The sequence below is a fragment of the Agrilus planipennis genome, unplaced genomic scaffold, assembly GCF_000699045.2.
Source record: "Agrilus planipennis isolate EAB-ADULT unplaced genomic scaffold, Apla_2.0 scaffold71, whole genome shotgun sequence".
Classification (NCBI taxonomy): domain Eukaryota; kingdom Metazoa; phylum Arthropoda; class Insecta; order Coleoptera; family Buprestidae; genus Agrilus; species Agrilus planipennis.
In genome coordinates, this window is record NW_020439007.1 from 125,032 (window position 1) to 134,826 (window position 9,795).

Here is a 9,795-nt window from a genome sequence, read left to right on the forward strand (position 1 = left end):
ATAATGTAAGTAAAAGTGAGAGGTTTAAAATATTTATTATAATTTTTTGTTGTGCATAATACTAGTACAAATTATAACTTACAAAACTATAAGAATAAGTAATAAAATAAACGAATATTATTTAAAAATATCACTTTATTTTTCAAAAACAAACATTATTTCCTTCTTTTTTCCTTACCAATGTGCCCCTCTCAACTTCACCACATACTGAATTAATTGAGAATGACTTGCATACAAATTTAAATTCTTATCAATGTCCATCCACTTTACATTTTTGGCATCATCCCCTGCATTCAATTCAAATTGCCCTACTGAAGTACCATCTTCATCATGAAAATTTGCAGCTACTGTTTCTATCCAAGCATTATCAGTATTTCTTGGGTCATCTACATATCCTTTATAGACAATTTCCCCTGTGTTAAAAAACTTTTCAACCATTTGTTTGTTCTTTTCTAATTGACCTAAAAATAAAAGGTTTTCTTGAAAAAGTGTTCTAATAAATATAACTTATTTATTTTACCTGGTGAACTCTGAAGACTATTCATTGCCTCCTCCATAAATTCTCTTTTAAGGGTGATACTTACTTGTTCTCCAGGATCAACCATACCCCCTGGTACTGCCCATTCATGTGTATCATGTCTCTGAATGGCACAAAATTGTAAAATAGCTCTAAAATTTTTAATAAACAATCAAATCATATGTTGTCTTTAGAATCTTACAGCTTGGTAACTGTATGTAGTATTTTAGTCCCATTATCCATTTTCCATCGTGTCACTATTGGATCAGCTGCATGGTTTGGCCCCCAACGGCCTAAAACTCCACGTCCTTTTATACCCGTTCTTCCTTCAGGATTAAGGGGTCTTCCATTCAGTACAGCATAGTCTCCAATATGACTTTTACGGTTAATGTTACCATCTAATGAGTTCCATTTGGGATGAAAATTTGGATCATCTGATATAAACTAATGTTCATAATTAAAAATATGTTAATGTATTAATGTATTTACCCAAGTCAGGATCTGCATACGGTTTTCCTTTTAAGCCAGGTGAGTTGTATTCTTCTGGGCTATAGTCAGGAAAAGGTTGACTCCAATCTACCAAACTATCGGGAAAAACTATTCTGTTTATGTTACTAAACGGATAAACCTTTGATCTACACTTCATGTGAACCATTTTCGCAAGTATAGAATTACACATTCGTTATTTTCATACAAGAGTAGAATTTGAATTTGTACATATGACTACTTCACATGCAACACGTAAACGGTTGGTTAGTGTTATGCTCACAACGTTACGTTCATAGTGCATCAGTTATTAGCGTTGTTTTTTTTTTATTATAAATTAATTAACAAATATTAACAATATCAAAAATGCCAAACTTTTAGGTTATATTATTTGTTTTCCAACTTTCCAACAGATTTTGACTATCTATGGATTTTGACATTATTAAAACATAACCTCAGTTTACTACAAATATTTGTATTTGTATTTATTGCAGTTGTATAAATATAAATAAACATTTGGAAACGATACAATAAAACAGTTTTGTAATATAATATGTATCCTTTGCGAGCATTAACTGATTCTAAAACTTCAGAATGTCCACGAAATCTTTATGAAATGAGCAATGAAAGTATGGTTTTTCAACAAAATGATTTGTTTCCTTCTGCCTTCCCTGCAATGGAAGAAATTCGAAGACAGGGGAAACTTTGCGATGTTGTTTTAAAGGTATATGACTATAATTAAAATTAAGTATGTCCTAATATTAAGTGGAATGACAAAATCAGTTAGGTAATTAAGTAATAATTCACATTCTTGTATAGGTTGATGATCAAGCCTTTAGTGCCCACAAAATTGTTCTTGCAGCAACAATTCCTTACTTTCATGCAATGTTTACCAATGATATGGTTGAAAGTCGACAGCATGAGATAAAAATGCAAAGCATTGATGCAAAGTGAGTGATTTTTAAAAGTGCCCTTTGTACTTATTTTAAAACTTTTCTATCTTGATTCCAGTTCCCTTGAAGCATTAATAAACTTTGCATATTCTGGAAGAATTGTTTTAGACAAAAACAATGTACAAAGTATAATGTTGGGTGCTTCATATTTGCACCTCACTAAAGTCAGAGATGCTTGTGCCAACTATCTTTTGCAAAGGTAAAAATATGGTATAAAAATTCTCAATATAAGTAGGAGTATTTATATTTTACATTTTACAGACTTCACCCTCATAATGCTCTTGGAATAAGGCAGTTTGCTGATACATTGGGCTGTTCAAATTTAGTAGAATCTGCTGACAAATACATTGAGCAGTGTTTTCATGAAGTGTCTCTTTCAGATGAATATTTAAATTTACCAATGGAAGATGTAAAAAACTTACTAAATAGAAATGAACTAAGAGTTGAAAGGTAAAAGTCTATTTCTTTGTAATTATATGAACTATTTATAAATTTTATGTTAAATATATTTTGTTTTAACAGTGAAGAACAAGTTTTTGAAGCCTGCATGAGATGGGTAAAACACAGTGAAAACAGAACTGCAAACTTACCAGTTCTTTTAGCACAGGTTCGATTGCCACTCTTGTCACCTCTTTATTTAACAGATCGTGTTGCCACAGAAGAACTGATAAGGACATCTCATCAGTGCAGGTAAAGTAAGAATTTTTTTATTACCATTTCCAGGGTAAGTAAGGTGAATTTATCCTGGGTTAAAATACACATTTTTGCTGTATGTAATAATTACACCCATTAACAGCCTTTATTATGAAACTTGATTCATCCTAGGGTAAATTTACCACACTGCCTATAGCAGTGGTGTGTATAGACAGCGCTACATTGTTTTTATTTTTCAAATAGAGATCTTTTGGATGAAGCCAGAGTTTTTCATCTTATACCAGAGCGCAGGCCACTCTTACAAAGTTTCAGGACTAAACCGCGAGCTTGTGAAGTACGTGGCCATATTTACGTGGTTGGAGGATTAAATAAACATGGTAACGGATAGATTCCACATTTACAAAATATTTATCATTTTTCGTTAAATAGAAATAGAAGAATATATTAAAATATTTAATTTCGTTTTTAAAAGTAAAAAATTCAATAAAAGAACGATGATACTAAAAGAATGACGCATTAATTTTTGCTTAGATCCTGATTTATTATTGCAGGGGATTCTTTAAGCACTGTAGAGTATTATGATCCGAAACTAAACGCGTGGCAATCGGCGCCCGCCATGTCTACGATGCGTTCGCGTTTAGGAGTGGCTGTTTTAAGGGGTATGCTATACGCTTTTGGGGGTTACAATGGTAAAGATCGACTGGCTAGCGTAGAAGTTTACGACTGCATGAAGAAGGAGTGGTCTACTGTTGCTCCCATGCAATGTAAACGAAGGTAATTCAATTAACAAAAAAAAAAATAAAGAAAAATCAAGGGAAGCTTCATTTACAATATTTGAGTAAACATTTTAAATGCGTCAGGGATTGTTATATTGTATTTGAAAGTAAAAATGACATTGTAAAGGGTTTATCTTTGGTGCGTTTTAAGTGCTCTTGGGGCAACAGCGCTGGGAGACTGGATCTATGTGTGCGGGGGTTACGACGGTGTATCGTCTTTGAATTCAGTAGAACGGTACCACCCCCAGATAAACACATGGTGTACCCTAGCTCCCATGAACAAGTCGAGGAGTGCGGGAGCAGTAATTGCCTGCCAAGGTAATATTTCAATTTAGGAATATTTGTTATAATACAATAATTATAACTAAATAGTAAAATTATCTTTTGATAAAATTCTTTTTATTATAGGTTACATATATGCCCTGGGGGGTCACGATGGCCTCTCTATATTCGATTCAGTGGAGCGATACGACCCCAACACGAACACATGGACTGAAGCTACCCCCATGTTAACTAAAAGGCAATTAAATTTATTTTTACAATTATAAGCAGGAAATATCGTTCAACTTTCGTTAATAAGTTACTTAACAATCTTGTAAATTAGAAATTAAAAGACAAATAGGCGTGAAGGTTTATTTTTCAATTATTTAATCACAACCAACGTTTCGCCTTACGTTACTAAGGCTTTTACAACGCCAAAAACATTAGATTAATAGTCAATTAATAAAAACTTGAAAATAAAAAATGTATTTATCATTAGATTTTTTTTCAACTTTTAGGTGTCGACTTGGAGTAGCAATGTTGGGAGGTAAATTATACGCATGTGGCGGATACGACGGGGCTTCCTTCTTACAAACCGTCGAAGTGTTTGATCCGAATACCAATAAGTAAGTAATAAATAATAGAGTGCAAATTTAATTAATACAATTACCGTTGGAATCATTTTAGATGGTCGTACGTTGCTTCCATGAACGCTCATAGAAGCAGAGTAGCTCTGACTGCCAACATGGGTAAATTATGGGCAGTGGGCGGATATGATGGATTCTCTAATCTGGTATCAGTCGAAGTATATGACCCAGTAACGGACACATGGACGTTTGCAGCCCCTATGGTGGCGCATGAGGGTGGAGTTGGTTTGGGAGTCATTTCGATACCGTAAATTAACAAAAACATTATATATAACAAAGATGTTGCTGTGAAACTTGTCTTATTTATTTATCCTTTTTTATTTTTTTTTTAATTACGTTGTATTTTTTGCTCTGTAAATAAAGAGAACTTGTAATTCTATGTGGAAGATTTNCAGGGACTGAAGTAAACTTTACTTCAGTCCCTGAAGAAGGTAACTTTGTTACCGAAAAGTGCTTCGGACAACTACAGTGTCGTGTTTTGGCGTTGGGGTTTTGAGCTATTCTGTTTGTTCTACAACAACCGCCAAAGTTTTTCCAATCTTCATATAGCATAAAGTAGTAAAAAAGTCCTTAAATTTTAGAAGTCTAATATTTTGTTTTTTCAGATTTTGAGAATATGATCATGTTTGAAATAAGTGCTCTATCATGGACCCATATATCGATATCTTTAGAGCATCCCATTGAAGAAACTATGGCAACTGCTGAAATAGATCTATCTGACATTTCGAACCTCCATTGTCGCGTGCATAGTCCTAGTTCTCCTCCACCTCCAAGTACTCCAGATGTAGCTTCTGAACTGGCTATAAAAGCGTTAAATCGTAGCTTCTCGATACCGGTTACCATGCGGGCGATAACGAAATTATGGGATAAACAAGTTGTACGCAAGAACCACTTTAACGGACATGAAAATTTTAGTTTACCCCTCGGTTCAGGCGATCCGGGGGGCCCTAAGGGCCCCCCAGGTGGTGGCTTGGCCGATTTTGGGGGGCTCGACCGTAAAATCAAGCAAGAACCCATGGGAAACGGATCCGGACTGGGACATGGTATGAACCTCAACATATCCATGATGGGCAACGCCAATGCGGACATGTTCTTAAATGATTCATTAACCGGATACGAAAGTACGTCTGTTTTTTCAAACGTTGAACTAACAAATATTCTCACTGGCTCTGATAAATCGGCAAAGAAACACGGAAAGCGTAAACCAAGCGAAGATGGTTGGAAGTCAAGCAAAAGAAAACAAACAGACGACACGGATATGCTTATAGAATCTTCGAGTAGCGATTCTACGTCTAGAAGCACTCCCGTTTCACAAGAAACCGCTTCTGAACTCGAAACGAATACACCAGTGGGGTTTCAGTCAGATCTTGAATTATCCGCATTGGATCCGGCTGAACTGATAAGTTCCGGCGATAAGTCCAATTCCGAATACGAAAATGTTGACGAAGAGGTTGTGAGCGTTTTAATATCTGGTGGGAAAGACCATAGACAGTCACGAAAAACCCGTGAAATAGATCGATCACCTTCTGCTACTGATTTGATCGATAAGTCCCTTGTGCCTCCTAATGTTAGCATAACTCCCATCACGTCTCCGTACAGTTCTACCAGCACAATTGCAAACGAGAGAAAAAGCGGAATCGAAATCATTCCTATAAACACACCACCTCAAACTTCGGTTCCTAGTTCGATCACCATTACCCCCATCTTAACGTCCCATTCGAAAAGTGGCGAAGAGAAAAGGCAAAAGAAGTACAGCAAAAATAAAAGTGATGACAAAAGCAAACTCGAAAAGAAAAGGAAGCGGAAAAGAGAAGAAAGTCCTATGGGACCTCCGGAAAAAATTCCTAATAAACAAGACTCTATTAACAAGCCCATATCCGTGAGCATAAAACCGGCAGAGTCTCCCCCTTTACGTCCCATTACCCCTACGTCACCATCGAGTATTGTACGCAAATTTAGTCCTTCTCCTACGCAAAATAAAACTTTTACAGTCAGTGGAAAACTGAGTCCAAACATAATGAAGTCCTCAGGGTCCAAGCCGTCATCCCATCAAAGTCCAAAGCATTCTCCTGCGCATGTCCCTAGCAGTCCCAAGCATTCTTTTTCCATTTCTAGTCCAAAAAATCACGGAGCCTCTCCGAAGCACCCTTCCGCTGGCGGTAGCGGTAAACCAAGCATGTCCACGTTAAAAAGCGCTGCAAATTCTCCATCTTCTTCGGGGAAGGGTTCAGGAGAAACGTCAAAGAGCAAATCGATTTCTAAAGATTTAAACCGAGATAAAGAAAAAAAGTCCTCATCTTCAAGCGCAAATGCCATCAAACCAAAATCGACGGTGAAAGTTAAACAACTTGAAGGGAACAACTTCGATGTTACTTTGACACAACAACAAGCAGGTGACAATTTGCCATCCCCAGGCACTTCGATTGATCCCAATAAATCAGCCATTTCTAATCAACAAATGCGCAATCGCAAGAACTTATCGCAAATAGTCGACAAATTGAAATCAGCACAACATTGCGATGGGACGATACTGTCAGATTTAAGTAAATCTTCCTCATCATCCAGCGGGAACAAGGAACGGAGCAGCGGTGGTCAAACTTCGTCAGGGAAATCTACGGACTCGGGGAGTAGTAATAAAAGTGGAGGCAAAGAGACCAAAAACTCTGAATACATGGTCAAACCTAGTTTAGATGGAATGAAAATAACAATTAATAAGACTCGCACCAAAGAAGCCTCTTCGAAAAGTAGTAGTGGTACTAGTTCTAGTGGTGGTGGTGGTAGTAGTAGTGCCGGAAGTGTCGTTAGAAATCTCTCTAGTTCTGGGACCGGTTCACCAAAAACTCATACCGGTCTAAAACCGGGAGTCAACAGTGGACCAGCCTCCAAGAAACCCCAAGCTTTTCAGAAGTCTACCACCAGTTTAAGTTCATCTTTGTCGAGTTATGGAACTTTGAAAAACTCAAGCGTAATGAACAAATCGCAGCAACCAACAAATGCAAAAACATCTTCGTCATCAATATCTTCCTCTAGTGGTGGAAGTCTCTTGAAATCAACGTCGTCGAGGATGACCGGCTCTCCAAAGACTTCATCATCTACTGCAACAGATCTGAGCAGCAGGAACAAAGATCGTCCGAAAATGAGCAAAAGCGGTTCAGAAAAGTCGATATTTAGCAGTTCGCGGGACAAAAAATCAAGTCCAACACCGAACCGAGACGAAAGTGATGGCGATAAGGCTTTAAAACTTGCCTTTTCAAAAATGGACGCGTACGCTTCGCCTCCAATTGTCGTAGAAGGTCTAATAAAACAATTTGACAAAAGCTTTCAGATACCAAAGTTGTCTGCAAGGAATTCCGATGATGCTAAAAAAACGGCATCGTCATTAAACAAAGTTACTACTACGACCTCATCAGAAACCACAAATAATGTAAACAGATCTCTGGATGGGGCAAAAATGTTTGATGTCCTGTCAAAAAATGACGTTGTGTTACCGAAATATCCCCTCGCCTTGCCCACAACCAAAATGTTCGACACATCAATGGAAACGAAAATACGGAACAGCATGAATGTTACAGTAGGTTCGGTGATGTCGTCAAATCCCAAAACATCCATGGCTAATTCGCAACACCATCATCCGTTTGAAACGTCATCCGAAATGTCCGAAAAAAAGGGAACCACGTCGTCATCATCATCGTCTAATAAAGAAGATGTCAATTTTAAACTTAACTATCCCATATCCTCTGGAAAGTACCCGATGTCGGCGAGTAGTGGGAGCGGCAGTGGTGGTGGTAATAGCGAACCCCTCAGCTTATCGACTAAAAGTATCGATTTGTCCACGAAATTCGCGACACCGTTAGCCAAAGACGAGAAACGGGACGTAAAAGGAAGTTCTACTGAATGTGTCCTGTTGGACTATTCGAGTGCCGGTGTGAAATGTGACGTTATTAAAATGGGCGGCGGAAATACCGGGAGTAGTGCATTGGGACCGCCCCCGCCTTATCCTCATTCACCTTCTGTTAGCGTGCATATAGTGAAATCACCGGTTGCAAGCCCTTTGGTTGTACCCAGTCCGCTTTCCGCATCACCCTGTATTACCGATGACGAACTTATGGACGAGGCTCTAGCCGGTCTCGGCAAGTGAGATTGCTAGCTGATTTGTTTAGGTAATAATTAATTACATTAATTCCTATTTTTCCCTCTATAAATTGAGCGAAAATTATGGATATATTTAGTATGTATAAAAAAGTGCCAAATGATGCATTTTTTAGAATTGTTAAAGTTACACAGGTCGTGTGGTTAAGCAATCAGGTTTTAGCAGATACTTAAATGATTAATTGTCTTTCTATTTGAAAAGAAAAAGACCAATTTGTTAAAGGAATTTTACCGCGTGTTCAGTCCGTAATTTGCTGGGAACGGTCTTCTCCAACGGACCAACCGCTATATATGCCGCAGGATAATAATAAAAACCAGTTTTTAATTAATTAATAAAGAACTCTTAATACTCTCTACTTCTACTGAACTTAGATAATAGTTAGATTTTAATTAAATCCTTTATTTCATTTGGTAATTTGATGGACATTTCAGATTTTTTAAATAATAACATAACTCACTTGGAAAAAATACAATATGGCATTTAATAACTCCAGGGTTTCGGTTATTATTACCTTGCGACATATAAACGATATAAATATATTAAGACTAAGATAAAAATTTACGCAGGTTCAAAAATACTTAATATATGTACATTGACAATTTTTTGTATATTCCTTTATACATAAAAATCAAAATATTCCCTCAAAAAAGTTGTTGCACTTGGATGCATATTGTGATAACAGTCAGAGTATTTTTCTTTGATTATAATATCTTGCTTTTAATTTATTTCTTGTATTTCTTTTCTAGTAGCGGTGCAAAAAGACAATCTTTTCTTTATTAATTTCTGTATTTTATACAAAAAAGTAGTCAATTCTAATTATTTGAAAGCTCACAAAGGCTAAAAATGATGAAAGTTTAACTTTCAGTAATTTTTGTACTCATTGAATCATGAAAAATGGAAACTTTTCTCTATTACTATTTATTTATAACTTACGTTAAAGCTTTAAATTTATATTTAAAACTTAAAACAAAAACCGTATAAGTTGTATTAATAATTAGATTTAATCGTGAAATGAAGACGTAAGATTGTTGTAATTTTTTGTGAATCATAAAATCGTTATTTTTCAGAGTCAATTTTCCAACTCGTTGTTAAGTCCAATCACAAATATATTTTTATTAAGAACGAATAATAAATAATTAGTAATAGCCACGTTTCGAAAGATATTAATTTTACATTCTTACCTAGAAAGAATTTGTAAAGTCTATTTAGGAAATAAATCAATAATGAAATAATGTAAGTAAAAGTGAGAGGTTTAAAATATTTATTATAATTTTTTGTTGTGCATAATACTAGTACAAATTATAACTTACAAAACTATAAGAATAAGTAATAAAATAAACGAATATTATTT

General features: G+C 35.9%; 5 protein-coding genes across 7 annotated transcripts in view; 2 read left to right on the top strand and 3 right to left on the bottom strand.

The window, feature by feature from the left end:
* Positions 1-9,419, top strand: part of LOC108732630 (mediator of RNA polymerase II transcription subunit 1) — a 16,252-nt gene extending 6,833 nt beyond the window's left edge. Inside the window, exon 6 of the mRNA XM_018463532.2 lies at positions 4,900-9,419. Within this exon, the coding sequence (XP_018319034.1) occupies positions 4,900-8,432 (3,533 nt within the window). The 3' untranslated portion in view covers positions 8,433-9,419. The remainder of the gene's footprint in view (positions 1-4,899) is intronic.
* On the bottom strand, positions 167-1,406 carry LOC108732654 (ADP-ribose pyrophosphatase, mitochondrial). 2 transcript variants are annotated; one of them, XM_018463567.2, is made up of 4 exons: positions 1,007-1,406; positions 720-951; positions 521-669; positions 167-461 (listed from the first exon to the last, which is right to left on the bottom strand). In XM_018463567.2, the coding sequence occupies exons 1-4, from the start codon at positions 1,194-1,196 to the stop codon at positions 175-177; spliced, it is 858 nt and encodes a 285-aa protein (XP_018319069.1). In that variant the 5' UTR covers positions 1,197-1,406; the 3' UTR covers positions 167-174. The 2 variants fall into 2 exon arrangements, with proteins under 2 accessions (XP_018319069.1, XP_018319070.1); XM_018463568.2 differs by having other exon boundaries at positions 720-961; positions 1,007-1,114.
* Positions 1,462-4,670, top strand: LOC108732631 (kelch-like protein 18). The gene is made up of 11 exons (XM_018463533.2): positions 1,462-1,727; positions 1,823-1,953; positions 2,015-2,155; positions 2,218-2,406; positions 2,479-2,646; positions 2,854-2,987; positions 3,162-3,384; positions 3,538-3,704; positions 3,795-3,906; positions 4,166-4,273; positions 4,335-4,670. Exons 1-11 carry the CDS (start codon positions 1,557-1,559, stop codon positions 4,543-4,545), a joined length of 1,755 nt encoding a protein of 584 aa, XP_018319035.1. The 5' UTR covers positions 1,462-1,556; the 3' UTR covers positions 4,546-4,670.
* LOC112904891 (protein lin-54 homolog) overlaps positions 9,273-9,795 on the bottom strand; it is a 7,072-nt gene continuing 6,549 nt past the window's right edge. The window contains exon 8 of the mRNA XM_025976056.1: positions 9,273-9,281. Coding sequence (XP_025831841.1) covers positions 9,273-9,281 — 9 coding nt within the window. The remainder of the gene's footprint in view (positions 9,282-9,795) is intronic.
* The window catches only part of LOC112903877 (ADP-ribose pyrophosphatase, mitochondrial-like), a 9,317-nt gene continuing 9,213 nt past the window's right edge, over positions 9,692-9,795 (bottom strand). For both annotated transcript variants that reach the window (XM_025976051.1, XM_025976052.1), the window contains exon 5: positions 9,692-9,793. The gene's annotated coding sequence lies outside the window, so the exon portion shown is untranslated. The remainder of the gene's footprint in view (positions 9,794-9,795) is intronic.

Coding starts and splice junctions, on each gene's coding strand:
- LOC108732654 (XM_018463567.2), bottom strand. CDS start 1,196: ATGTGTAATTCTATACTTGCGAAAATGGTTCACATGAAGTGTAGATCA. Junction 670..719: donor CTACATACAGTTACCAAGCT/GTAAGATTCTAA, acceptor TAAAAATTTTAG/AGCTATTTTACAATTTTGTG. Junction 462..520: donor TAGTCTTCAGAGTTCACCAG/GTAAAATAAATA, acceptor TTTTATTTTTAG/GTCAATTAGAAAAGAACAAA.
- LOC108732631 (XM_018463533.2), top strand. CDS start 1,557: ATGTATCCTTTGCGAGCATTAACTGATTCTAAAACTTCAGAATGTCCA. Junction 2,647..2,853: donor AGGACATCTCATCAGTGCAG/GTAAAGTAAGAA, acceptor TTTTTCAAATAG/AGATCTTTTGGATGAAGCCA. Junction 3,907..4,165: donor ACCCCCATGTTAACTAAAAG/GCAATTAAATTT, acceptor TTCAACTTTTAG/GTGTCGACTTGGAGTAGCAA.